The 27,247-nt window shown below is 36.2% G+C and overlaps 5 protein-coding genes and 2 pseudogenes across 5 annotated transcripts; 4 read left to right on the top strand and 3 right to left on the bottom strand.

Annotated features, from left to right (window-relative positions):
* Positions 1–183: 183 nt before the first annotated feature.
* On the top strand, positions 184–4,161 carry LOC116126118 (annotated as a pseudogene).
* Positions 4,162–5,679: 1,518 nt separating this feature from the next.
* LOC116126123 lies at positions 5,680–8,471 on the top strand (annotated as a pseudogene).
* A 91-nt stretch (positions 8,472–8,562) lies between these two features.
* On the bottom strand, positions 8,563–11,560 carry LOC116126125. Its single transcript, XM_031411829.1, has 9 exons — positions 11,395–11,560; positions 11,239–11,300; positions 10,817–10,907; positions 10,444–10,530; positions 10,132–10,185; positions 9,745–9,929; positions 9,287–9,369; positions 9,061–9,161; positions 8,563–8,872 (listed from the first exon to the last, which is right to left on the bottom strand). Exons 1-9 carry the CDS (start codon positions 11,440–11,442, stop codon positions 8,660–8,662), a joined length of 924 nt encoding a protein of 307 aa, XP_031267689.1. The 5' UTR covers positions 11,443–11,560; the 3' UTR covers positions 8,563–8,659.
* A 129-nt stretch (positions 11,561–11,689) lies between these two features.
* LOC116126124 (geranylgeranyl transferase type-1 subunit beta-like) lies at positions 11,690–15,709 on the top strand. The gene is made up of 11 exons (XM_031411828.1): positions 11,690–12,049; positions 12,665–12,740; positions 12,952–13,010; positions 13,159–13,298; positions 13,777–13,832; positions 13,922–13,998; positions 14,112–14,157; positions 14,431–14,555; positions 15,018–15,085; positions 15,164–15,251; positions 15,331–15,709. The coding sequence occupies exons 1-11, from the start codon at positions 11,825–11,827 to the stop codon at positions 15,478–15,480; spliced, it is 1,110 nt and encodes a 369-aa protein (XP_031267688.1). The 5' UTR covers positions 11,690–11,824; the 3' UTR covers positions 15,481–15,709.
* A 324-nt stretch (positions 15,710–16,033) lies between these two features.
* Positions 16,034–19,016, top strand: LOC116126116 (geranylgeranyl transferase type-1 subunit beta-like). The gene is made up of 10 exons (XM_031411824.1): positions 16,034–16,094; positions 16,243–16,301; positions 16,450–16,589; positions 17,068–17,123; positions 17,213–17,289; positions 17,419–17,464; positions 17,738–17,862; positions 18,325–18,392; positions 18,471–18,558; positions 18,638–19,016. The coding sequence occupies exons 1-10, from the start codon at positions 16,034–16,036 to the stop codon at positions 18,785–18,787; spliced, it is 870 nt and encodes a 289-aa protein (XP_031267684.1). The 3' UTR covers positions 18,788–19,016.
* Positions 19,017–20,565: 1,549 nt separating this feature from the next.
* Positions 20,566–22,299, bottom strand: LOC116126106. Its single transcript, XM_031411816.1, has one exon. The coding sequence runs from the start codon at positions 21,807–21,809 to the stop codon at positions 20,871–20,873; it is 939 nt and encodes a 312-aa protein (XP_031267676.1). The 5' UTR covers positions 21,810–22,299; the 3' UTR covers positions 20,566–20,870.
* A 4,277-nt stretch (positions 22,300–26,576) lies between these two features.
* On the bottom strand, positions 26,577–27,074 carry LOC116126115 (RING-H2 finger protein ATL52-like). The gene has a single exon (XM_031411823.1). It carries the CDS (start codon positions 27,072–27,074, stop codon positions 26,577–26,579), a length of 498 nt encoding a protein of 165 aa, XP_031267683.1.
* Between the last annotated feature and the right edge of the window lie 173 nt (positions 27,075–27,247).

The following is a 27,247-nucleotide window of genomic DNA, read 5'->3' as shown; positions in this document are numbered from 1 at the left end:
CTCCGGGGTCTGAATGTGTAGTGTAATCTATCTTGTAAGAGGGCTGACCTTTGTTTAAATAGTGACTGTCTGGTCTCCCAATCCTGATGGGATTGGGAGTCCTCGTAGCAATCTGTTTCCTCTAGGGATATATCCTTGATCCCCTTATCCTAATGTGAAAGGGAGTCCAAATATGGCTCTGACATGGACCTTGGAGGAGTTGGGGTGATATGGACTACTTTGTCATGTTCGAATATGAATGTGATCCGTGGGTGGTCGTAGGCTCTGAATTCGTTCCACGAGTCCAAGAAGTGAACTAGGATTAGGAGGCTTGTGTCCGATGGTTTGGGCTGACTATACCTCTTATCAAATATGCCTAATTCGCAGTTTCGGATTGAGTCCCATCGGGATTGGGCCTGGTCTTGTCCTCATTGTAGACTCGTTTTCCCATTTGGGCCGAGGATAATTTTTGGCCCTAACAATGATTCAAATGAAACAGAAAAATAAAGAAAATACATGATTTATCATGATCATTTTTAATATAGGAACTACGTTCAGTTTCAATAGAAATTTTTTTGTTGAGTACTGCAAACAATACACAGTAAATGACTGCAATTCACTCTTTCTCTCCTCTCTCTCAAGTGTTTTTCATATTAGGTTTTTCCCACTATTACAGTACATAAGTAATTTCCGAGTGGTTTAGTGTATGCAGATAATCCCTGCAAAATATAAACCACATCCAACACTGTAAATATTTTCCAAGTGTGAATTTGACGAAACAAAGAAATAAATGGAGGGGTGAAACAGAGTATTATTATGGAACAATAGTTTTTTGGTCTTTATTTAACAATTAAAATATTGCGTGATAGTTCATGTTAATAAAACAGAACACAATAAAATGTAAAGCATTTTCAGTACCAAACGAGAAAAAGAAAGGGAGATAGGTAAAAGTGATGAACAATGTTCTAAAAGTAAATAAAGATAGAAATTAAAGGCCCTTGGTACACAATTTTTCAATATTCTATTCCCTATTCTATTAAAAATACACATTTATTCTCTATTCTCAAAATATTATTCTATTTATCAATTCCTTTTAAACCCCCTAAATTATTAATTTAATCAATCCCAATTTTAGAAATCGATAAAACCACCCAGCAAGCCACATTTACCAGATTCCGACCACCACTGCCGAAGCTGGCTAATCTGTATGATGGCGCACTATAGGCTGGATCTGGTTGAAGTGCACTGATCTAGCCTTTTCCGACCAAATCCATGGTGAATCTTGCAGGAAAATGTCAGATCTACAGCCAAAAAAGGGCCAGATCTTTGACCGTAGCCAGTCGTCAACGATAGCCAAGATATACCGTCAATCATATCTTTATCCATCGTTGACAACCAAATGCAGTCAGATCTGGCCGTCAATGGCTAGATCTAACCGTAGATCTTTTATTTTTGGTCAAATCTACCATGGATCTTCGAAAAAAGCTAAATCGACGCACAACCGACTAGATCCATCGGTCATGCGCTGATATGGTGACTCTAACCACCCTTGGTGGTGGGTAGGCTATCGGTATTTAATGGGTGGTGAGGTATTTTTGTTAATTTTTAAATTTTATTATAAGGGTTTTTAGTAATTAACCAAATTGCACCCTAAGGTTTCGATGAAGAGGGGCATAATGATTTTAGAGGTGGAAAGAAATAAAAGTTTGCTGTAGTGGGATTCTCTCAGTAAAGAAGAATCCCTTCGGAAATAAGTTGCTGGTCATATCGATATCCTCTACACAGTTTTTAATGATAGATGACACTTAAAACGCCTGAAGTGCACGCGATTCATTGAGTACTTAACGAAGAAGTAATATCCTAATATCTATATATACGAGCCCGTCACTTAAACAGAATTACAGCCATTCGAAATACAAATTTCTTCGACGTTCTATTTTCTTCTTAATTTTCTTCACATTAAAGAGCAATCTCTTAGAAATAATGGCTGCAAAGGAAAGGGACCTGCAATCGGAATTGATCTAGGGACTACATACTCATGCGTGGCTATGTGGAAGAATGACAGAGTGGAGATCATAGCCATGATCAAGGCAACAGGACGACGCCGTCTTATGTGGCGTTTCTGACAAGGAGCGATTTATTGGCGACGCTGCAAAGAACCAGGTTGACGTGAACCCCAAGAACACCGTTATGGTAAGACCTTTACATTTTTCTGGTTTAGTTTTATTGAATTAGAATAAGATAGTAGTTTTATTTTCATCGTCAACATGAATTTAACCTTTATATTCTTATAATGCTTCATCCTACAATGTACTTTATCATTGTAGATGCAAAGAGGTTGATCGGTAGAAGATTCATGATGAATCAGTCCAGAGAGATATGAAGTTATGGCCTTTCAAGGTCGTTGATGGAGATGGTGGAAAGCCAATGATTGTGATCAAAAGCAAGGGGAAGAGAAGCAGTTGGCTCCTGAATTAGTTTCTTCCATGATACTTTCCAAAATGCGTCAGATTGCCGAAGATTTTCATGGTTCAACGGTGAAGAATGCAGTTATCACGGTTCCTGCCTATTTCAATGACTCCCGCGTCAGCCACCAAGGATGCTGGTGAAATTGCTGACTAAATGTTATGAAAATCTCAATGAACCCACCGCTGCAGCCATTGCTATGGTCTCGACAAGAAGAATTCCGGTGCCGTGAAAGAAATGTTTTGATTTTCGATCTTGGGCGGTACTTTTGATGTGTCTTTGCTTACCATTGATAAAGATACCTTTCAAGTGAAGGCCATTGCTGGAGACACCCATCTCGGTGGTGAGGATTTTGATAACAACCTGGTAGATCACTTTGTTAAGGAGTTCAGGCAGAAGTATAAGAAAGACGTCAGTCAAAAACCTAGAGCTCTCCAGAGACTGAGATCTGCGTGCGAGAGGCCAAGAGGACTCTTTCATTCACTTCTCAAACTTCAATTCATGTTGATTGTTTGGTTCAGGGAATTGATTTCCATTCAAATATTAGCCGTACCAATTCGAGGAGCTCAACATGGATCTCTTCAGCAAGTGTATTACACAGGTTGAGAATTGTTTGAGGGATGGTAAGATGGACAAGAATAGTGTCCGATATAGTCCTTGTTGGTGGTTCAACCAGGATTCCGAAAGTGCAGCAGCTATTGAAAGACTTCTTCAATGGAAAAAACCTTTGTAAAACATTAACCCAGATGAATCTGTTGCTTACGGTGCTGCAATTCAGGCTGCCCTATTGAGTGGTCAGGGTAATGAGACTATGCAGGGACGTCCTCATGGACGTTACCCCTCTTTCTCTTGGAATTGAAGTTGGTGGTTGTATCATGTCTGTTTTAATCCCAAGGAACACTGCAATCCCCACAAAGAAAGAAGATGTGTTCACACCTGCGCAGATTTTCAATCTGTTGTCAGTATCGACGTTTATGAGGGTGAGAGAGCAAAAACTGAGGATAACCATTTTTTGGGAAGAGTCAGTCTCTTCGGTATTCTACCCGCTCCAAGGGGTTTTCTCAGATCAATGTCTGCTTTGAAATTGATGAAAATGGAATCCTGAATGTCTCAGCTGAGGACAAGACCACTGGCATGACGAAAAGATCACAATCACCAATGACAAGGGAAGGATGTCTAGGGATGAAATTGAGAAGATGGTTAAGGAGGCAGAGAAGTACGAGGCTGAAGATAAGAGTAAAAAGAAAGTTGAGGCCAAGCTTTCTCTGAGGGTTATGTCTGCCAAATGAGGCACATTGTCAAGTCTGAGATGATAGCATCTAAGCTCCCTGCTGGTAAAGAAGAAGATTAAGGTGATATTATCGTGTCATTGAGTGGCTTGATGAAAGCGATGAAGTTGTTGAGGCAAACATATCGAGGACAAGAAGAAGGAGCTTGAAATAATTTGCCGCCCAGTTTTTGAAATTCTTTCGGAAAACGATGGTAACATTGAAGTTGGCATTGATGATGAAGCTTTCCTGAGCTACGCCTGGTGGTGTCAAGATTGAGGATGTTGACTAAGCTTTTCTAAGTGTTTTGAAATATGCTAGGCAGAAAGCGGGGCAGTCTAAGCACTTATGTTTCATGGTTACGTTGATTAGAACATATGACTGTATTTTTCTTTCCTTTATAATTTCTGTAAGTATCTTTTAATGAATAGTATCTACACTTGCTTTATACTTAGGAGTTTATATGGGTAATTATCCACTTAAGTTTACACTGAGCACATTTAAATTTGATCGCACGTAACGTAACAACCTCTAGGCCAAACCAAACATTAGTTATAACAATTTCAACCTACAAAACATAACAATAATATATTCTAATATCATATCTTCGTACATTACATACACCTTAATCTGAAATATTATTTAAAAGTATTATCTAATCTGCTTTAATATAATATGTGTATAGGGGAAAAAAGCATGTTGAAAACCCAAGCCTAGGCCTTCAATCTAGCAAACCATGTCCAAGGACCAAGTCAGATGCAGGCCCAAGACGAGAGTCCAGAGTTCCAAGGACCAAATCATGTCAGGGCTCAATATACAAGGCCCAAAAATCCATATCAAGTGGGCCTAGACCCACGGATCAAACCAAGGTCCTGGACTACCTTATTCAGACTGAGTCAACCAAAATCGCCTCCTGATATCTCGAAAATGCATCCTAATATCTTTAAATTGCATCCTAATATCTTGAAATTGTCCCTTGAAACCTTGGAGGATTTTCAGAAGACCAACGGCACTCCCTCTAAACTCTATAAATACACCCTTTCTAGCATAAGAAAAGGGAGCTTCAGGCAACTCATAGTCAGCATCAAATCTCTTCTAACACACTCTCAAAAGCTATCTCACTCTTTAAGACATTTTGGCTACCGTTCCCCAGAAAATCAGACCACCTGTTTCCAGAGGACCGATGAACCTCTTCGGAGGACCAGCATTAGCATTCATACATCCACACCATCGCGATTGCTTTCACACATAACACAATTTACTTTCTATTTCTATTTAAATTCCGAACATAATTCTAATTTGGGCGTCAAAGTCTCTCATGCTGGCACCATCTCAATGTCAAGAATCTTCGTTTTTCTCGTTTAACATATTGCCATGTTCCCAATTTTCGGGATTGTGGATTCCGAGCATCTACAATATGTCATGTCTTTTTATTTTAAATTGATCAATGACCTAAACTTTTTTTAATTGAAAACCAAAACTGTCAAGATCATCGGAGGCTAAAAAAATATAAAGAATTTTAGGCATCACAATAAGTGTTGATTAATGTAATTTAGAGTTTGAGAAGCTGGTTACTTTCGCTTGGCCCTAAAAAGTGATAATTCAAATAAATAAATAAAGGAGACAAGAAGTCTAAGGATATTATGGCCACATTCATGTGTTATGAATTCGGCCCATCAAGGCCCAATTCTTCTTAAGAGGGGAGATAGGCCCAGTCAAAGAAATTCAGCATGACCTCCACGCGTTCGAATTTAAACCAAACAACGTTTTCTTAATTCAAAAACAAAACCCTCTACGATTCTAAATTTTAAGGCGCGTAGCCGACCTAGTCAAATTCCAAGACCAGATTTCAACAATCTAAGACGTCCATTACCCTCCCATCAACGGCTGCAAATTCCTCGAGACCACGGAACATTCTAGAACGAATCTCCCATAACATCTATATAAACTCAACCCTAGCCCTACACACAACCACTCAGTTTGTTATTTACAAACAACAGATCAAATTTTCTATTTTCTTTTTTCTCTAAGAATTTAAATTCATTATAATATTGTTTCGTGAGAATGGCCGGAAAAGGAGAAGGTCCGGCGATCGGTATCGATCTAGGTACCACGTACTCGTGCGTTGGCGTGTGGCAGCACGATAGAGTGGAGATCATAGCCAATGATCAAGGGAATAGAACGACGCCGTCTTATGTGGGGTTCACCGATACAGAGCGTCTCATTGGTGACGCTGCTAAGAACCAAGTCGCCATGAACCCAATTAACACAGTTTTTGGTAAGCATTCTTTACACTAGATCTAGTGTTGTTTTTTCTTTTCAGATCTGATTTTGTTTCTTTTTTTATTTTATTTTAATAATGTTTATGACTTAGTTTTTTTAATGAAGAAAGTAATTATAGCGAACGATTTTTTTTTTTTTTTAATAAATGCATTATTGTGTTTAGATTAATGTTATTATAGTTTTATATTTATAGAATGTGACAAATCTTAATTTTTATGTGTAGCTACTTATTATTGTGTTTAGATCTACGTTATTCATACTGTTCATATTTATCGAAGTTGAGAAAATCTGGGTTTTGTTTCACATTATGATTCTTATTTTTAGCTTTCTACAATTTTTTCGTTATTTTATTTTATTTTAATTTTTTGGTTATTATCAGGCTTTCTTAAATAAAATCTAAGTTATTGTTTTATGTTTTGATATGAAAGTAATGTGAAAACGTTGAATGTCTTATAATTTTTTTTGGTTCTACTGCTATGTTTTATGTTTCTTTTTCTTTTTTTTTTTTTTTTTTGGGTGGAGCCGTTTGTATTAATTGTACATTGTTATTTGCATGTATTGTAGATGCAAAGAGGTTGATTGGTAGGAGATTCAGTGACTCGTCAGTTCAGAGTGACATCAAGCTCTGGCCATCAAGGTCATTCCTGGACCAGGAGACAAGCCCATGATTGGGGTTAACTATAAGGGTGAAGAGAAGCAGTTTGCTGCCAGGAAATCTCTTCTATGGTTCTCATTAAGATGCGTGAGATTGCTGAGGCTTACCTTGGCTCAAATATTAAGAACGCAGTTGTCATGTCCCAGCTTACTTCAAGACTCAGCGTCAAGACAAAGGATGCGGTGTCATTGCTGGACTCAATGTTATGCGTATTATCAATGAACCCACGTGCAGCCATGCTTATGGTCTGACAGAAGGCCACCAGCGTTGGTGAGAAGAATGTGTTGATTTTTGACCTGGTGGGTGGTACTTTTGATGTGTCTTTACTTACATTGAAGAAGGTATCTTTGAAGTCAAGGCCACTGCTGGAGACACTCATCTTGGTGGTGAGGATTTTGATAACAGAATGGTTTATCACTTTGTCCAGGAGTTCAAGAGAAGACAAGAAGGATATTAGTGGAAACCCAGGGCTCTTAGGAGATTGAGGACAGCTTGTGAGAGAGCTAAGAGGACCTTTCATCTACTGCTCAGACAACAATCGAGATTGATTCTTTGTATGAGGGTATTGATTTCTATTCAACCATTACTCGTGCCAGATTTGAGGAGCTTAACATGGATCTCTTTAGAAAGTGTATGGAGCCCGTTGAGAAGTGTTTGAGAGACGCTAAGATGGACAAGAGCACTGTCCATGATGTTGTGCTTGTTGGTGGTTCAACTAGGATTCCAAAAGTGCAACAGCTTTTGCAAGACTTCTTCAATGGAAAGGAGCTTGCAAGAATATTAATCCGGATGAGGCTGTTGCATATGGTTGGTTCAGGCTGCCATCTTGAGTGGAGAGGGCAACGAGAAGGTGCAGGACTGTTGCTTTTGATGTTACCCCTCTGTCCCTGGGTTGGAAACTGCAGGAGGGGTCATGACTGTTTTGATCCCAAGAAACCCAACAATACCACCAAGAAGAGGAAAAGTATTTTTCACTTACAGACAACCAACCTGGTGTCTTGATTCAAGTCTACGAGGGTGAGAGAACAAGAACCAGGGATAACAACTTGTTGGGAAAATTCGAGCTCTCTGGCATTCCTCCAGCCCCGAGGGGTGTTCCTCAGATCACTGTCTGCTTTGATATTGATGCAAATGGTATCTTAAATGTCTCAGCCGAGGACAAGACAACCGGCCAGAAGAACAAGATCACTATCACCAATGACAAGGGTAGGTTGTCGAAGGACGAAATAGAGAAGATGGTTCAGGAAGCGGAGAAGTACAAGTCTGAAGATGAAGAGCACAAAAAGAAGGTTGAGGCCAAGAACGCACTGGAGAATTATGCTTACAACATGAGGAACACAGTCAAGGATGAGAAGATTGGTTCCAAGCTTGGTACAGAGGACAAGAAGAAAATTGAGGATGCCATTGAGGAATCCATTCAATGGTTAGATGGCAACCAGCTTGCTGAGGCAGATGAGTTCGAGGATAAGATGAAGGAGTTGGAGAGCATTTGCAATCCAATTATTGCTAAGATGTATCAAGGTGCTGGTGCTGACATGGGTGGTGGAGGCATGGAGGATGATGCTCCCCCAGCTGGTGGAAGTGGTGCAGGTCCCAAGATTGAGGAAGTTGACTAAGCGTCAATATTTTTATTTTCATGGAGAAGTGGATTTAATTTTTCGAAGTTTATGCGGATTTCATCCTTCCCTTTTTTTCTTGTTATTTTTATTTTGAAAGATAGTTTAGACTTCCGTGTATTTCTTTTTCTCATTTCTTCAAGTCTATAGGGGATTAATGCATTTCGGCTTTTAAATATTTAATTCAAAAGACATGTTGCTCAATTTTTTGCTTATCAGTTATTTAAATGCTTCTCTCCAACAACCTTAAAATTATAAATTGGTTACTGTGTGTGTACACGAGAAAATTGGTGCCTTGCCAAAACGGGTAGAAGATCAACTCTGTATATTACATTACAGAAGGGAAATAAAAACAAGAATGAAAACAAATAGATTGGACTCTGCTTATATTATTAAAGACCGCTGTAGTTTGAAACCATTTTGACAACCTCTTCTTCCATTTCCACTAGTTGACGGCAAAAACTTTCAACATCATGGGCCTCTTCCTTGAATGTGAACCTGAATTCTTTCCACTGGAATTCGCCGATTCCATCCGTCATTACCGGATTAGGAACCTTTCCCAGCACATCAAATCCTTTGCTATCAACAGAAAGCATAAATGCATCCTGAAACACCATGCAACGGCCAGTTTATTAAAGATTAAAGCAAGTTGATAGTTGGAGATTAACATGCAGAATATAAAACACAAATGCAATCTTTCAAACATCTAAAATTGGGGTAGATATTCATGTGTACTTGTGAGGCTTATATTGATTTAACAAGTACTTAATAAGAACTTAGTTAAGTGTCTTACTCTTGCATTTGCATTTGCGTATATGAAGCAAAAAAGCATCAACGCCTTGCGCCTTGCTTCACTTTGGTTAATGCCATCAATTAGATTAGCAGAAAGAGGTGCTGCAAGTGAAACAAATTCAAGATGTAATTTTATTAGTACATGCCAAAAAAGTATAACCTCCAAGACATAATAGGTATTCCATTCTGATGAAGACACAGTGATTATCCTTAATGAAAGTTCTTACCTATCACATCTGATTTACATGTCTCAATATCCTTCAAGTCTACTTTATGATTGCACCCGTTGCCATCAATAAACATGCATGAACTGAAAAATAAAGATCATATGTCAGATTTGCATCAACATATTGGATTCCTTATTTCAGTTTTTCCTTCTTGCCAATAAAATTTAGTCTACAAGAAGTTGAACCTCAAGAGTTTACTTTCTCCAGAAAGTTATGCAACAAATTAATTTTAATATTTGAGATATCTTCAATTTTGCAATCACCTACTACATGTATTCATAAATTTGACCTCATATGATATCAGCTTAACCAGAAATGACTCAAATACATTTTCTAGATTCTTAAGATAAAACCAATCCCGAATCATAAAAGACAAATAAATGATGCAACCTTTACATTCAGATCAGACTTCAAAGAAAGATTAACAGATGAAATCGGTCCACACAAAAGCTTTTTACCTTAAATTAAACTTATAAATCTCGTATTTTTCTCCCTCATCAATTAGCTCCTTGAGGTTTTCACTTCGGGAAGCAGTAATAAAGTCAGAAGAACTTAATACACCAGAAACTGTATAACTGGATTCACTGATCACCCGTTGTTCAGACAGAATGATTTCTTTAAGACTTTCTGAAGCTGACTGAGCCTATAACAAGAACAAGAAAAATACAATCAATCTATTCTAGGCACAATAATTGTAAACCAAGTAAAGACAAGAATCAGCACATTGAATTATAGAATATAATACACCTTCATATGCTCCTATCCATAAAATTAGAATCAACATATTAACTTAAAAATCCAGTCCAATTCAAGCATGAGTTTCAAGTCATGTTTAGGTAGCTTACCTTTTCACTTTTAAGAGGCACAAGATCCCCACTTAAAGCAGCTCGAGTTGGTAACTGCAGCATGGGCAAAATTCAACTAAGTTAGACCATTACTTTGTCTTGTCTCAAGTAAACTAGTTCAACAATTCAATTCTTCTCTATTATGCACAAGCATGGATCAACATTACATAGTAGCTTGTGAGAGGAAGTTTCCTCCCAGGATTGAAATGACATAGAAATGTAGGGAGGGAGGGGGAAGAAGTTTTGTTAGTATGCAGCAATTTCTTGCATAACTGAATAAGGAAAGTAGTGCTACTCCAAATCAACACCAACCTTTTTAATTGATCTAAGTAACTTAGCCAGAGGGCCTGGGAAAGGACTAGCAACTGCAAATGAACCACGTTCATCAATAATTGTGTTCTGCATCAAAACAAAAAGGGAAAAGTAACCAAAAGTTAGGAGGCAAAATGACAAAACAATTTCAAACAGAGTATAAAGAGTACAGGAATTTTTGTGGATTTGTTCATTGGTTATGTCCAATATATGACTTTATTTCCATATTGAGTCCAAACATTTTGCTAAATATTTCAAGAAAAACTTAAGATTGTCAATCAACCATACATTTGAACATGGAAAAAGTAATTTTATGAATAAAAAAATAAAATAAAAAGGCAAAACAAAACAACAACGCAAAGAGAAGCCATACCACATTATGAAGCTCCTTTTCAGGTACCCAGAGGTATGGTCTGCCCCTATTTATTATGTACTTGACTTTTGAGGTGTATATGTCTTCTTTGCTAAACCAATCACGCAGAATAAAAAAAAAAAAAAAAAAATTAATCAACACAATATATAGTTTATCAGTTTTCAACCATCCATTTGGTTCCTCGAAAACTTAACAAATAAAGCTAAAACTACAAACCCATCTCTTAAATATGGTACTTTCGTATTTCTCTTAGCTTTCTAAATATTAAGCTCATTCCCAACTATGCCAAATAATCACATCCTTGCTTCAAGCTCAACAAATTCTATAACACAAATCTGAAAACTTGTTTTGTTTTCTTAATTTTCTCAAAACAAGCAAAATTTAAGAACAAAAAACCAAAGAGTTAAAAGAAAACCGGGTACCTTCCTTTGGCATCAGCTTTGATGGTATTGAGGTGACCCTGCCAATTTGCCGCCAGTATATTCTGCAATAAATTTTAAACTTAAACTTGAGTAATCAACATAGTGTAAGTTTAAACTCGCTAAGCCGAATAACATTTTTGAGAGATAAGGAGAGACCTTGCATTTCTCAGCTAGTGTTAAGACAGTTGCCTTGTTGGCTTTCATCCTTTTTCACGACTCACGCCAAATGTTCGACGAAATTACTCCTCTAAGTTCTGTTATTTGTTTTTGTTGGAAGTGACTCGCATTGAACGCCACCTCGATGGTTTTTAAACAAGGGTTTTCTTTTTGTAAAATCAACCACAATTAAAAGTTTAAAACTGTACTTTTAAAAAATAACCTCTCTTAATTCCTCATAATCTAACCAAAATATAACCCACCAAGACCAAAATGTCCAACCGAATCTCCTTAAGGAAAGTCACCCGACTCGACTCGCCGTGTCACAGTCAACTCGGAGTCGGAGCTGACAACTCAAAGGGAACTCAATAGATCAGAATCCATTCATTATCATCAAATCTTAGAATCTTTACTGTCTTCAGCACCGTACATGGAAGCATCAGCAGGTAGAGAGTGGGACCAAATTTCATCAGAAGATGAATACCAGCCGGTATTTTCACGTCCGTTATCACACTTCGATAGAGACCGACACTTGGCGTACCTGGAGATGATGTACCAGATGTTGCCGCATTATTACCAGAAACAGGAGATCAATCGCATTACTCTAGCTCATTTCGCCATCTCCGGTCTCCAACTTCTCGGCGCCTTAGATCGCGTACGCTTATTTTACTTCTCCGTGTTTGTTTCCCGAGAAAAAAAAATTAAATTTAGCTAATTTTATTCATTTTCAATGTCATATGCAATAAATGATGCTTCGCAGGGTGGATTCTGTGAAAGAAAATGCATTTAGCCTCGTATAGTACATGGTTGGTTGATTGCGAACAGTCTGATTTAGAAGACAAATTTAAGAATAATTAACCACTACAATGTTTTCTTTTTTAGTTGCCAATTTTCTATTTTGATGGACTTTCATATATTTAAATGTAAAGAAAATTAAGGGACACTTGATTCGCGATTTGGTAACAGGTTAAGAAACTTTAAAGGGTGGAGTAATTTGGATGCAGTTCATGGAAACTAACGGAAACATATTAATATTCGGGTTTTACAACAATTTCTTGACCAAAGTATTCTTAAGAGATTTTTTCTCAAACTTGTTTCCGGAACAAAGAAATTTATGCTAACCAATCAGACTCAGGTTTTTTTTTTCTATGGAGGAGATATCTTATGGTGTGTTATGACTTTATTTTCTGAATATTTTTTAATTGGCACCATGTTGATTTAAAGAGAATAACCTGAACAGAAGTTTGATACGTATACATTTACATACTAGGTTGACAAGGAAGCAGTTTCAAATTGGGTTTTATCATTGCAAGCTCACCCAAGAAATGAAGCTGACCTGAACAGCGGTATGGCTTTGGTCACTAAGAAATTTGAATCTGATTGTCTTGAGTTGGATGCTATAGTTTGTGGTGACATTGAATTTTATATATGTTTGTGACTTAAAATCTTTCCTTTTCTCAAGTGGGAAATGGATTTTCTTCTGGCTTAAGCGCCACTGGCATATTCACTTAGCTGTTGAAGGGATCGTGTATAATGAAGTTTTGTTTTTTTCTGCAGGAGAATTATATGGATTCCATGGTTCTCGAAGCTCACAGTTTCCTCCGGATGATAATGGGGTACAAGGAATTTTGTTATATACTATCCATTTATTATTTGACTTGATGCTTATTTTAGCAAGTTTCTAACATTCCAACTAATTTTACCATTCTAAATTTATTTCTTTATGCTTTCTGATATCAGTTATCCTGTTTAATCTGCATGTAGGTTTTGACTCACAATGGTAGTCACTTGGCGAGCACATTCTGTGCCCTAGCCATTCTAAAGGCTGTTGGCTATAGTTTTGCAAATATTGATCGTGTTTCAATATTGACATCAATGAAAAATCTTCAACAGCCTGATGGGAGGTATGCATTCCTCTTCTTTATAATTCTTCGCAATTATACTAGAAACAAACTGTTGTAGGTTCTCCATATATTAACTGCTTTCTCCATTTTGTTAAATATTCTTTCCAGAAAGACAACTGCTTTAGGTTCTTGTAAAAAATTTTGGGAATGTTTTGTCCTTTTCCTATAGAACTAAAACCATTCATGTAATGTTTTGTGCAAAGCATGAAAGTAGATAGTTTGATATGCTTGATTACTGTGGCATATAATATATCTTCTTTGTAAAGTTTTAATCATAGATTACCCCCAATAATTTGCTTTTATGCCTACTAGCAAATGAAGAGAAAGTTATGTGCATGTACTAAAATAATTAAGAATGATATGAGACTGAAATCAGATTACTTTTTCAACTTAGGTTTCTAGCAATTTGTAACATTCACATAACAACTTTGAGATTGGTTAATCTTCTGAGATAATACCAAAATTCTTTATTTCACAGTTTCATGCCTATCCATTGTGGGGCAGAGATGGACCTTCGGTTCGTATACTGTGCTGGTAAGAAATGAATAATGGATTTACAGTCTAGCATTTAAAATTAAGATTCATTTTAAGTGAAATATCAGTGTAGCAAATTCATGTATCAGCTGCAATCTGTCATATGTTGGAGGATTGGAGTGGCATGGAGCGGGAGAAAGCTAAGGATTACATATTAAACTGCCAGGTCTGCCTATTCTTGGTTGCTTTTGTTCTACAATGTTAATGTTTTGCATTCAATCTGCTATTCGTTTAACGAATTATCCATTTATATACTTACAAGTGATACTGTTCTTTCAGTCATATGATGGTGGGTTTGGCTTGATTCCTGGTTCAGAATCACATGGTAAGTTGAAACAAGTTTTTATGTTTGTGATATTTATCCTTTCAACATAGGTTGCAATTTTGTTAGTTCTACTATATTCCTTTGTGACCCTACCACAATATCAAGTGGGCGGTTGTAGTTTTCTTGTAGTGAGGAAAATTGTTGTCATTTCTCTTTATTACTGAGGACACATTTTGATAAATCAGTTCTGACTTCTGTAGTATAGATTTCTTTATTCTCAGTATTCTATTCATTTCGATTATATTTCCAACGGTATTTGTCTTAGTGGCACAGGCGGTGGTACCTACTGTGCAGTTGCATCTCTCCGATTAATGGGGTTCATAGAAGATGATGTTCTTTCTAATTCTGTATCTTCTTCCGTTATCAACTTGCCATTGTTGCTGAATTGGTGTTTGCAGGTTTATTTGCCTCTTAGTCTCTAGAAACTTTATTATTATTCTATGAAGCTGTGCTTTTAGACTTTAACATTTAGTCGAAGACAATGGACAGACATAAAGGCCATAAAGCTTAGGAACTGTCAAGAAAGTAAATGCTTCTGAAATAATGATTCTTTCATTGTTTATCATGCTCATTTCATTCATGTGCCATCTTAGGTTACTTTGATATGGGAGAGATTCATTGACTTTTAAATATAGACAGAGCCAAGAGGTTCCAAAATTCATTTTAAGCCTCTCCATGGGTGAGGTTTCTGCAAAATTTAGAAATCCATGAGAGTTCTCTTATGCACTTCATAATTGCCCCATTTTGGTTGTATTTAACCCAAAAGTCAGCAGAGGTTTCTCTTATGAAAAATAATAATCCTTAGCCGTTACTTTTTCCTAAAGAGTAATACCGTACTCTCTTTGTTTTTTTTTGCACAGAGGCAAGAGGATGATGGTGGATTTCAAGGTAGAGCCAACAAGCCTAGTGACACATGTTATGCATTTTGGTAAGAATAGAACACTTTAAAAAATGAAGTTCCCTCAGTTTGATTTTTTGCCTTGATGGTTGCAATCTGCTTATGTAGGATTGGGGCAGTTTTGAGGATCTTGGGCGGCTATAAGTTCATTGACACGGAAGCTTTACGTGGATTTTTGCTAACTTGTCAGTCTCAGGTGCTACCTCTTATCCTTTACTTGCACTCTGTAAATATTTTGATTTAATTCTTTCAACTAAAATAAGTTCCTTCACCAGTATGGTGGTTTCAGTAAATACCCAGGGGAGCTGCCTGATCTATACCACTCATACTATGGATATACTGCATTTAGTCTTCTGGAAGAACCTGGGCTAAACCCACTTTGTCCCGAACTGGGAATGACAGATTTTTCGACTTTGGGAATATGACTTGATCATAATTCTTAGTGAAATATATTATTTGCCCCCTCTCACACCTCATTTTTCAGGATGATTGTACCTGTGCTCACTTCTTTTTTCTTTCAATGTTGTTTGTATATTGTGATTAAAAGGATGTATCTAATGATAAGCTAAACTTAAAACTTACCATACCAATTTTTTGACCATGTAATCTCTGAGCACGATATAGAATTTTTTCTGATAATGTTGGAGAAATTTTTTACCTTCATCATCTTGTTTGTTCCTAAGATTGTTGCTATTGATTTATTTTGCCTGTAAAATTCTAAATCTTTCATTTTCAGTTGCCTTGCCTGCATGTTTGATCTGCGAAGTTAAATGTTTATGCTGCATCAGAATTCTTTGTTTGCAAGAGCATGCTGCTATGTCCTATCGTTTTCCATAGCATCAATTACTGACTATATTAAGAATGGCAGTGGAACTATTACTGTTTTCCGTTTTATTATGCGAGAACTTATTATGCATATTCGAATTGACTTTGGTGTCTGTGAGATGGAAAGATTGTAATCAATCAAAATTTAGCGGTATGGCTTTGGTCACTAAGAAATTTGAATCTGATTGTCTTGAGTTGGATGCTATAGTTTGTGGTGATATCGAATTTTATATATGTTTGTGACTTAAAATCTTTCCTTTTCTCAAGTGGGAAATGGATTTTCTTCTGGCTTAAGCACCACTCGCATATTCACTTAGCTGTTGAAGGGATCGTGTATAATGAAGTTTTGTTTTTTTCTGCAGGAGAATTATATGGATTCCATGGTTCTCGAAGCTCACAGTTTCCTCCGGATGATAATGGGGTACAAGGAATTTTGTTATATACTATCCATTTATTATTTGACTTGATGCTTATTTTAGCAAGTTTCTAACCTTCCAACTAATTTTACCATTCTAAATTTATTTCTTTATGCTTTCTGATATCAGTTATCCTGTTTAATCTGCATGTAGGTTTTGACTCACAATGGTAGTCACTTGGCGAGCACATTCTGTGCCCTAGCCATTCTAAAGGCTGTTGGCTATAGTTTTGCAAATATTGATCGTGTTTCAATATTGACATCAATGAAAAATCTTCAACAGCCTGATGGGAGGTATGCATTCCTCTTCTTTATAATTCTTCGCAATTATACTAGAAACAAACTGTTGTAGGTTCTCCATATATTAACTGCTTTCTCCATTTTGTTAAATATTCTTTCCAGAAAGACAACTGCTTTAGGTTCTTGTAAAAAATTTTGGGAATGTTTTGTCCTTTTCCTATAGAACTAAAACCATTCATGTAATGTTTTGTGCAAAGCATGAAAGTAGATAGTTTGATATGCTTGATTACTGTAGCATATAATATATCTTCTCTGTAAAGTTTTAATCATAGATTACCCCCAATAATTTGCTTTTATGCCTACTAGCAAATGAAGAGAAAGTTACGTGCATGTACTAAAACAATTAAGAATGATATGAGACTGAAATCAGATTACTTTTTCAACTTAGCTTTCTAGCAATTTGTAACATTCACATAACAACTTTGAGATTGATTAATCTTCTGAGATAATACCAAAATTCTTTATTTCACAGTTTCATGCCTATCCATTGTGGGGCAGAGATGGATCTTCGGTTCGTATACTGTGCTGGTAAGAAATGAATAATGGATTTACAGTCTAGCATTTAAAATTAAGATTCATTTTAAGTGAAATATCAGTGTAGCAAATTCATGTATCAGCTGCAATCTGTCATATGTTGGACGATTGGAGTGGCATGGACCGGGAGAAAGCTAAGGATTACATATTAAACTGCCAGGTCTGCCTATTCTTGGTGGCTTTTTGTTTTCCTAGCTTTTGTTCTTCAATGATTATGTTTTGCATTCAATGTGCTATTCGTTTAACAAATTATCCATTTATATACTTACAAGTGATACTGTTCTTTCAGTCATATGATGGTGGGTTTGGCTTGATTCCTGGTTCAGAATCACATGGTAAGTTGAAACAAGTTTTTATGATTGTGATATTTATCCTTTCAACATAGGTTGCAATTTTGTTAGTTCTACTATATTCCTTTGTGACCCTACCACAATATCAAGTGGGCGGTTGTAGTTTTCTTGTAGTGAGGAAAATTGTTGTCATTTCTCTTTATTACTGAGGACACATTTTGATAAATCAGTTCTGACTTCTGTAGTATAGATTTCTTTATTCTCAGTATTCTATTCATTTCGATTATATTTCCAACGGTATTTGTCTTAGTGGCACAGGCGGTGGTACCTACTGCGCAGTTGCATCTCTCAGATTGATGGGGTTCATAGAAGATGATGTTCTTTCTAAGTCTGTATCTTCTTCCGTTATCAACTTGCCATTGATGCTGAATTGGTGTTTGCAGGTTTATTTGCCTCTTAGTCTCTAGAAACTTTATTATTATTCTATGAAGCTGTGCTTTTAGACTTTAACATTTAGTCGAAGACAATGGACAGACATAAAGGCCATAAAGCTTAGGAACTGTCAAGAAAGTAAATGCTTCTGAAATAATGATTCTTTCATTGTTTATCATGCTCATTTCATTCATGTGCCATCTTAGGTTACTTTGATATGGGAGAGATTCATTGACTTTTAAATATAGACAGAGCCAAGAGGTTCCAAAATTCATTTTAAGCCTCTCCATGGGTGAGGTTTCTGCAAAATTTAGAAATCCATGAGAGTTCTCTTATGCACTTCATAATTGCCCCATTTTGGTTGTATTTAACCCAAAAGTCAGCAGAGGTTTCTCTTATGAAAAATAATAATCCTTAGCCGTTACTTTTTCCTAAAGAGTAATACCGTACTCTCTTTGTTTTTTTTTGCACAGAGGCAAGAGGATGATGGTGGATTTCAAGGTAGAGCCAACAAGCCTAGTGACACATGTTATGCATTTTGGTAAGAATAGAACACTTTAAAAAATGAAGTTCCCTCAGTTTGATTTTTTGCCTTGACGGTTGCAATCTGCTTATGTAGGATTGGGGCAGTTTTGAGGATCTTGGGCGGCTATAAGTTCATTGACACGGAAGCTTTACGTGGATTTTTGCTAACTTGTCAGTCTCAGGTGCTACCTCTTTTCCTTTACTTGCACTCTGTAAATATTTTGATTTAATTCTTTCAACTAAAATAAGTTCCTTCACCAGTATGGTGGTTTCAGTAAATACCCAGGGGAGCTGCCTGATCTATACCACTCATACTATGGATATACTGCATTTAGTCTTCTGGAAGAACCTGGGCTAAACCCACTTTGTCCCGAACTGGGAATGACAGATTTTTCGACTTTGGGAATATGACTTGATCATAATTCTTAGTGAAATATATTATTTGCCCCCTCTCACACCTCATTTTTCAGGATGATTGTACCTGTGCTCACTTCTTTTTTCTTTCAATGTTGTTTGTATATTGTGATTAAAAGGATGTATCTAATGATAAGCTAAACTTAAAACTTACCATACCAATTTTTTGACCATGTAATCTCTGAGCACGATATAGAATTTTTTCTGATAATGTTGGAGAAATTTTTTACCTTCATCATCTTGTTTGTTCCTAAGATTGTTGCTATTGATTTATTTTGCCTGTAAAATTCTAAATCTTTCATTTTCAGTTGCCTTGCCTGCATGTTTGATCTGCGAAGTTAAATGTTTATGCTGCATCAGAATTCTTTGTTTGCAAGAGCATGCTGCTATGTCCTATCGTTTTCCATAGCATCAATTACTGACTATATTAAGAATGGCAGTGGAACTATTACTGTTTTCCGTTTTATTATGCGAGAACTTATTATGCATATTCGAATTGACTTTGGTGTCTGTGAGATGGAAAGATTGTAATCAATCAAAATTTGGATAAAGATTGGCTGACAATCAAATTTTACAAACTTTTTTTCACAATCTCTTACAAACTTTCTTTCACAATCTCAATATGATTGTTCTAATTGGTCAATTTGGCGAACGGGACCCATAACAAGCAGGAACTTATTTGTGAGTTATTACATCGGACTTGTAAAAGAAAGGTTGTGAGATTAGATTGTGAGTGTAGAATTACCCATTAAAATTTTATTTTATTTATTTATTTTAAAAGAAAATCGGCATTAAAATGAGATCAAGATGGAGCTGCATATAAGTGGTTCTAGGTTTAATCCAATTTAAACAGCCAATCTTTCAAGTTTTAGTAGGAAAATACGATGACATCGTTATTATATCCCCAACATATATAACGTTTTCATGGTTTTAGTTTTCAGAAATTATGAAATTGGAATTAAATCAAATTTCAAAACCCAAATTAATAGTTATAAAAATTTGAATCAAATTCAAATTCAAATTAAACCCAAAAAAAAATCAATTTAAGCATACCCAATATTTCTTTTTCAAAACGTAACATATTGTTCTTCACTATATGTTATGGTTGTTTTTTTCATTATTTGCTCAAGTTGTAAAATCTAGCCATATTGTATCTTTTTAAGTGAATTATAACCTAAAGTTTAAAAAGAGTTGAAGCTCATGTAACGCAACAACTAATTAATCCAAATAAAAGCTTGCGGGGGTCGTTTTAAACAGTTGGTTACATTTACATGACAACTCATGATTATAAGCCAGGGTCACCTTAAGATTTTCAACATAACAAAGAGCTGAAAAAAGAAAGCAAATGGCTGTAATGATTCTTGAAGGTGGGCACCTTTCGGTTCAACTCTATCCCCCACAAGACATTTTCACGGGCAAAATAACATCACTTCTTGTTGTTTAGGAAAAAGCCCAAAACCCCAATACCTTTTTCCAGTTTTGTCACTTTCTTCAATGGTATCTATCTCCCTTACCCACTTTCACATACAGATAAAACTCTCATCTTCACTCTCTTTCACCTTTGTCAGGTGCTGATCACACGGTCCAAAACATTTTTTTAGAAAAAGTCTAGTGGGGAATACAGATATGATCACCCTCCAATAAAAGGGAAAGTGGGTCAAGGGAAAAACTTCTATTTATGTGTGTATGTGTTTGTGTGTCATAAGCATGGAGAGAAAAGAAGAGAAAAGAGAGGAAAAAAAGAAAAGTGTTGAAAGGATTTTAACAGGTATCTATGGACAAGAAATCAGTGGTACCATCACTCACAAGAATGATTACAGGTATCAGACAGCTCAGGAGACATGGAGATTGAATAAAACAAATAACCCCACAAGTCCACCACTTCCACTTTCACTAGACTGCACACTCTCAACACCATGTTGCAGAGAATGTTGTCTCCCCTAATTCAAATTAAAAATTAAAAATAAATACTACAAGATACATTTTACAAGGGTATTTTGTAGATGATTTAGATTAATCCTTGATTGCATCCCCAAACACCCCTAAAGAAATAAGTAAAACTCAAATGGAATTAATTCTTCTAGGCTGGTGAGGATCTAAATGTTGAAGGTGAAGACGCAAGTGGAAGTACCTGTGAAGAGCTTGAATGAAACTGAGGTAGTTGGTTATGGTGATGATTATTAAGCTCTCTTTCTTTGTTTCTATCAACAATGATTGTGATGAAGGATCCATCTTCCTCCTCTTTGAGAAAATTTGAACTAGGAGATTTGGTTCCATTTTCTTGAACTGACCCTTCAGTCTTGTGTGCCTTCTTCTCAGCTTCTAATAATTTTCTTCTGTAAAGTTTCTCCTCAGCATCTTGTAAAAACTTGAACTTTGGAGGAGGGGATGACCTTATCTTATTGAACTCAAAATCTGTTGAAGATTCAAAGAGAGGGTTGAATCCTTGTTGGTAGTAGGAAGAGTTCATAGGAGTGAGAGGTGGAGTGAAAAGTGACGGAGAAGCAAGAGGGGTTAAATATGGAGTCTCCATTGTCAGAAGTAGATCACTCAAGCTTCTATTTCTAGAACCTTTTCTGCTCTTGTTATCACTTCTAGACTTGCCATCTTCAGAATCAAGATCCTCTTTTGTTTCTTCAATAATTGTGAAGAGAAATCTGGGTGGACCTGAAAGATTGTGCAGCCTCATGAGCTCTGTCTCCATGGTATCATCACCAAAGGGCTTGAGCAAGAAATCCTTGTTATTTGAGTGAGGTTCTTGAACAAGGGTATCATTAATTCTCAGAGAAGAACACACTTCTTGGGGATTCAAAGCTGAGTGTCTCAGAGAATTAGAGGGCTTTCTCCAACAAAACATGTATAAAAATTCTCTTGCTGGGTTGCTATAATCATTCTCAATCTCTCTACTAGTGAACCTCTTCTTCCACCATAACAAATAGTAAAGCTCAGCAACTAAAGCCAACAAAAGACAACCAAAAACAACACTCAACCCAAGTCCTACACTACTCAAAGATTTCATCTTTACCCAAAATCTCTCCACAAAAAAACTCAAAACTACTCAAAACAATCAAACTTAGCTAAAAACAACCAAACTTACTTGTAAATAGCAACTTTTCCACTGAACAGTCTCGATCTTCACTGAACAGAAGCCAAAACCAAGAACCAAAAGTGATGAACTTTGACAAGAACTGCAAGAGAATATCAAAGCTTACTGATTCTCTCTTCAACCAAAGAGCTTTAGCATATTCATTCCAACTTTATCTGCAAAAAATCTAAAAAAGCTTTTTTCTTTCTCTGAAAATCACATTATTAAATGATGAAGCATGATTAGTAAGCTTTTAACGATAAACCCACATGAGTTAAACTCTTAACCACTCATTTTGATGAACTGGATATATATATACACTTAACATCTTTTGCCCTTCAAACAGTGAAACACAAACTCTAAGCTACCAAACCGTATGTTTCACTAAATTGGCTTTCAATAAAAAAAAAAACAATAATATCAGGAAGGAAGTTTCAAGCAAGGCACATGAAAGCTGTGAAAACAAAGGGCTAATAAAAACAGAAAGCAAGTAGAACTAGGCAATAGTTGGCAAAATGTCTCAGCAGTTTATGGTTGCCAGGTCTCTTCCCTTCCTTCGAGAGATGCTCACATGGGATTGGGATCACAAACTAAAGGAAAGTGATGTGTCATTTCATTCATTCATCTTAATTTTTTTTTTTTTTCTTCAGCCAATTTACTACAATGCCCTAGAGAGTTGATGTGTTCATTTCTTCACGACTAAGGTTAACATTGTCTTTCTATTGTTTGAGAGGTAAAATGAGATTAATAGGAAGGTAATTCAATTATAGACAGGTTTTATTATCTGAGTAATGTTAGTAACCTTCTCTCACCATCTCTGACGCGGGTTATATTTTGCGAATCGATCAAAGATGAACTATCACGTTAGAGATTATAAAAAAAGCCATGTTATTATTTCTTACCTCTCTCGAGGTATTAGAAATCTTCCATTATCTCTTCTCACATTTCATAATCTCTTGAGTATGTTAACTTTGACTATTAGAATTCAGTAAAGAATCGAACTTGAGAGCATATGTTGGACTATTTGCAACCCTCTTAATTTTCTTTTATTGTTGGACTATAGGTGGGTGAGATTCAATAATATTCATGTAAATATAATTGGATAATATTATTAGATAAATACATAATATTTATTTAATTACGGTTAAACTAACTTTGATAATGCATTTAGCATAGATATCAACTCGCTAATTAAATGCTCTTTGATAATTTCATTCAATTGTTTTGGGCCAACAACTCATGATAATGAAAAAGGACTTGGGGAAATAACATTAATTATTAATATGGTGCGAATTAATGAAATTATGAAATACAAGTACTAGGAATAGACATTATTAATTTAATCAAAAGTTTATTCAGCTTAATTTCAAAATTCTCAATCATGTTGTCTATCTTTTAAGGTATGGAGATTGGTCTCACTTGATTCTGTGTATAGAATCTCACCAAAATTTCATCACTTAAATCATCTTATTTCAGCCGTTCTGGTCAAACTAACATTCATTGTTAACCTAATAATTTTTTAAGTGTATATATATATAGTTATTATCATTATCATTAGAGTTAATTAATTTTCACTTATTAGGATTGATGTAAAAATGTTTTTCCCTCTTTAATTTAGAAAACTAACGTTGACAGTTTGACACCCTGGATGTTACTATCAGGTAAATGTGACAGTCCAAAAAGTAGAATATAAATTTGAGTAAATTATTTTTTTCCACCCAAATAATAGTTTAATGATACTGTTCTACTCACAAACTTTTAAAATATTACTTTATTATCTAAATTTATATTCTATTTCAGATTTCGACATCATTACGACCCCACGTTACCACTATTCTCTTCTCTGATCATCACTCACCAAAACCCCCCAAACCCTACTCTGGTCGATCTGACAATCGAGCGATTAAGGCTTACATAGCCACCCTTCCCAAGTCAAATTCTAATTAATCTCAACCATCAAAAGACTCATCGGCTTTTCCTCTTCAAAATCCCTAATAGCCTGGACCAGTTTGTTCTTTATTCGCTGTTAAAATATAAATTTTGATAATAAAATGGTATTTTAAAAGTTTGTGAATAAAAAAATATCATTAAACCATTATTTGTGTGGGAAAAAGTGGTCAACTCTATAAATTTTGAATAAACAGGTGATGGCTTTGGTCAAATAAGTGGCTATTTTTATATTCAATAATTGTAATGGTGCTAATAACGGTTAATCAATTAGTCAAGACTTTCTAATGTTTGCTTAAAACTACAAGTTGATTAACCAAAACTTCCAATCATTTTAATAAAAAGTTGTCAACGATGTATATAAAATATGTCTTTTTACCCTTTGAATTGTTATTTTTAACTAGTACCATTGGAGGGTGATAGCATTAGTTTCCTAAATTAGAAGGAAAGCATGTTGTGCCGTAACTTAGAGGTAACGTAGTAATGAAAACCCTATGTTGATACAACAACCAAGGTCTTAGATTACATATTTAAGGCTCATTTAGAAACAAAATAAGAGAGAATTCTACCTAACAATAACTATTAGTCTACATTAGTATTTTGATACATGACAATTAAATTTTTTGGTGACCTAGGGTATCTGGGCAGTCTGTGCGCATTTCGATTAATTCTCCAAGGTCCTGAAGTTAACGACCGAGTAAACCCTACAGTGGTCACCCCTATTAACAATCGAAAAGAATCAAACTGAAGACTTTTTGAGTAATATATCCAAGAGTCTCTATCGCCTTAGGAGTGGTTAATATGTCACTATATTGTCTTCATGATTGAATTTCATTGTACATTTAATCATCATAAATCTTTTATGACCAAAAAATAAATTCCTCAACGTTCCTATTTAATGTAAAGGCTAATTAAATGGCTGAATGTTTAATTTAGACCCAGGCAATTTCTCTGAACAGTATAAATCAGAAAAAAAAAAAAAAGAGTAAATGACATATTCCCACCCAAGGTTTGACGAAATCCCAAGTTGGTATCACAGGTTCTATTTATTCCAGATTCTCACCTTTAAAATAACACTGTTAACATTTTATAGGATAGTGAGGGTGCAATTACCATAATGCCCTTTAACCCTAAATTAATAAATTATATTTTAACCCCTAAATTACTAAAATTATAAAATTAACCATCTTATTTTGAAATTACATCAATTACGCCCTCAGCAACTATGCACTGTCTCGGTTTTCACCGGATCTGGGCTATTTTCGATGCCGGTGAAAACCCTGGTCACCTCCATCACCTTCCCCATCATCCGTCGTCCAAAACCCCTCTGGTTCCTGACTCATTGGGCTCTCCGATCGTCGGTGCCATCAAGCTTAGGTTTTTGTCGTTCTTCGCCGGATTCCGATCGATTCTGGCAACGAAAATCTAATTCGACGTCACCACTGCAACCAGTGTCTCCTAATTTACAAAACTCCTATGTCCTAGCAACCGTTTAGTAGCCATTCGCCGGTGGACACCGATGAAAACCAGTTGCATGTGGTCGCTATCGTGGCTGAAGATCGGCGGGCGATGAGGGGTTGTCAAGGGTATGGTTTTGTAGAGGGGAGGATGAGGGTTCGAATGGTGGTGACAAGGGTGATTTTGGTGGAAGAATCGCTGGAAAAGAGCGAAAAACGATGGCGGCAATGTTGCTAACGTGCGCCGGATTTTTGTTAAGGCGGCGATCTGCTAATGTGCGCCTCCTTTGTGAAATGACCAATTTACCCCTGAGTCGTTATATCTAACCATTTCTCATTACTTTAAGGGTGGAAATCTAGAATAAATAGAACCTGTGGTACCAACTTAGGATTTCGTCAAACCTTGGGTGGGAACATGTCGTTTACTCAAAAAAAATAATAATGAAGAGAAGAAGACTCTTAATTCGTTAAATGGCAAAAAAAAAATTGACAAGTGCATTAGAAATAAATGTTGGGCCCGTGGGCCAGCTTATAAGAGCATGGGTTGAGCGTTACATTTACCGACTGTGATGGAACTGACAACTCTGGGCCTAACAGTTTTATAGTATAAATGCACTGTTTTGTGGTGCATTTCTAGAGCATGAATTTTAATGCCCTTTTATTACTCTGTTATGTGGTTAACCCATTCATGTACGCTTCATGGGTTGGGATCATGCCCATGTCCACTTACACTTAGGATATATTATTAAAAAACAAATGGAAAAACATAACACTAAGATCAAATAACAGACGTCCAAAGAAAAAATTTATTTCTTGCTTCTTTTAAAATATCAAATTTTGATTTCGACGGCCTTGATGGGACAACAATTAATTAANTTGACAAGTGCATTAGAAATAAATGTTGGGCCCGTGGGCCAGCTTATAAGAGCATGGGTTGAGCGTTACATTTACCGACTGTGATGGAATGGAACTGACAACTCTGGGCCGAACAGTTTTATAGTATAAATGCACTGTTTTGTGGATCGTGAAAATTTATGCATTTCTAGAGCATGAATTTTAATGCCCTTTTATTACTCTGTTATGTGTTTAACCCATTCATGTACGCTTCATGGGTTGGGATCATGCCCATGCCCACTTACACTTAGGATATATTATTAAAAAACAAAAGGAAAAAATAACACTAAGATCAAAGAACAGACGTCCAAAGAAAAAATTTATCTTCTTTTAAAATATCAAATTTTGATTGCGACGGCATTGATGGGACAAAAATTAATTAAAAAAATAAACATATGATTTCTCACCGGCTTATGATGTTTCCCACGCTACTATTTGCCGGCGACCCGGCAACAATGTGATGAACCGGCGTATCAGCTCGGCAAAGCGGGCAATTTGAGTGAGAGTAAAGCCACATATCAATACAATGAACGTGAAACGAGTGCAAACATTCAGGCAAAATCCTAATGGCATCGCCATCGTTGAACTCGCATAAGCATATTGCACAAGTAACGTCTTCAGATTTTGACAACAACCCAATGTCTTTGGTGAACTTGTAATGGGGGATGAGCTCGGTTATTGAATCTACCAAGCTGTTTGGCGGTAAGTCTTGACCGAAATGGTCAGCAAGAGACAGTGAGTTTTGCGGCATTTGTTGATGGGTAACGATGGTTTGCCTTCTCGTGCAGCAACGGATGATGATGAAATGGTAGATTATTAGCAGTGCACCGGCTGAGGCAATGACGATAATGGCCACAGAGAGTGCATTGAAACCAGGAACTCTTGAGGAATTGTTGGCCATTTTTGAGAAGGAGAATGATCAGAAGTCGAGGCATTTGAACTTATAGGACCGGCCAGAATTATATAATAAGCTGTGGATGATTAAAAATTGGCTAAAGTTTTAAACTTATTTGATTGTTTATTGTGTAGATTCGGTTTTACAAAAGATGAGGACTAACTATTAAGTTAAATTTT

Source organism: Pistacia vera, unplaced genomic scaffold (assembly GCF_008641045.1).
Source record: "Pistacia vera cultivar Batoury unplaced genomic scaffold, PisVer_v2 Contig175, whole genome shotgun sequence".
Classification (NCBI taxonomy): domain Eukaryota; kingdom Viridiplantae; phylum Streptophyta; class Magnoliopsida; order Sapindales; family Anacardiaceae; genus Pistacia; species Pistacia vera.
The sequence above is the reverse complement of the archived record's forward strand: the minus strand, read 5'-3'. Positions and strand labels throughout refer to the sequence as shown.

Excerpts from the sequence above, each read along its gene's own strand:
- LOC116126125 (XM_031411829.1), bottom strand. The coding sequence starts at position 11,442 with ATGAAAGCCAACAAGGCAACTGTCTTAACACTAGCTGAGAAATGCAAG. Across the intron at positions 11,301-11,394 it reads CACTAGCTGAGAAATGCAAG|AATATACTGGCGGCAAATTG; the intron begins GTCTCTCCTTAT and ends AATTTATTGCAG. Across the intron at positions 10,531-10,816 it reads AAAAGGAGCTTCATAATGTG|AACACAATTATTGATGAACG; the intron begins GTATGGCTTCTC and ends GTTTTGATGCAG.
- LOC116126124 (XM_031411828.1), top strand. The coding sequence starts at position 11,825 with ATGGAAGCATCAGCAGGTAGAGAGTGGGACCAAATTTCATCAGAAGAT. Across the intron at positions 13,011-13,158 it reads TTCCTCCGGATGATAATGGG|GTTTTGACTCACAATGGTAG; the intron begins GTACAAGGAATT and ends ATCTGCATGTAG. Across the intron at positions 14,158-14,430 it reads TCCTGGTTCAGAATCACATG|GCGGTGGTACCTACTGTGCA; the intron begins GTAAGTTGAAAC and ends TTAGTGGCACAG.
- LOC116126116 (XM_031411824.1), top strand. The coding sequence starts at position 16,034 with ATGGCTTTGGTCACTAAGAAATTTGAATCTGATTGTCTTGAGTTGGAT. Across the intron at positions 16,095-16,242 it reads GTTGGATGCTATAGTTTGTG|GAGAATTATATGGATTCCAT; the intron begins GTGATATCGAAT and ends TTTTTTCTGCAG. Across the intron at positions 17,290-17,418 it reads ATTACATATTAAACTGCCAG|TCATATGATGGTGGGTTTGG; the intron begins GTCTGCCTATTC and ends CTGTTCTTTCAG.
- LOC116126106 (XM_031411816.1), bottom strand. The coding sequence starts at position 21,809 with ATGAAATCTTTGAGTAGTGTAGGACTTGGGTTGAGTGTTGTTTTTGGT.
- LOC116126115 (XM_031411823.1), bottom strand. The coding sequence starts at position 27,074 with ATGGCCAACAATTCCTCAAGAGTTCCTGGTTTCAATGCACTCTCTGTG.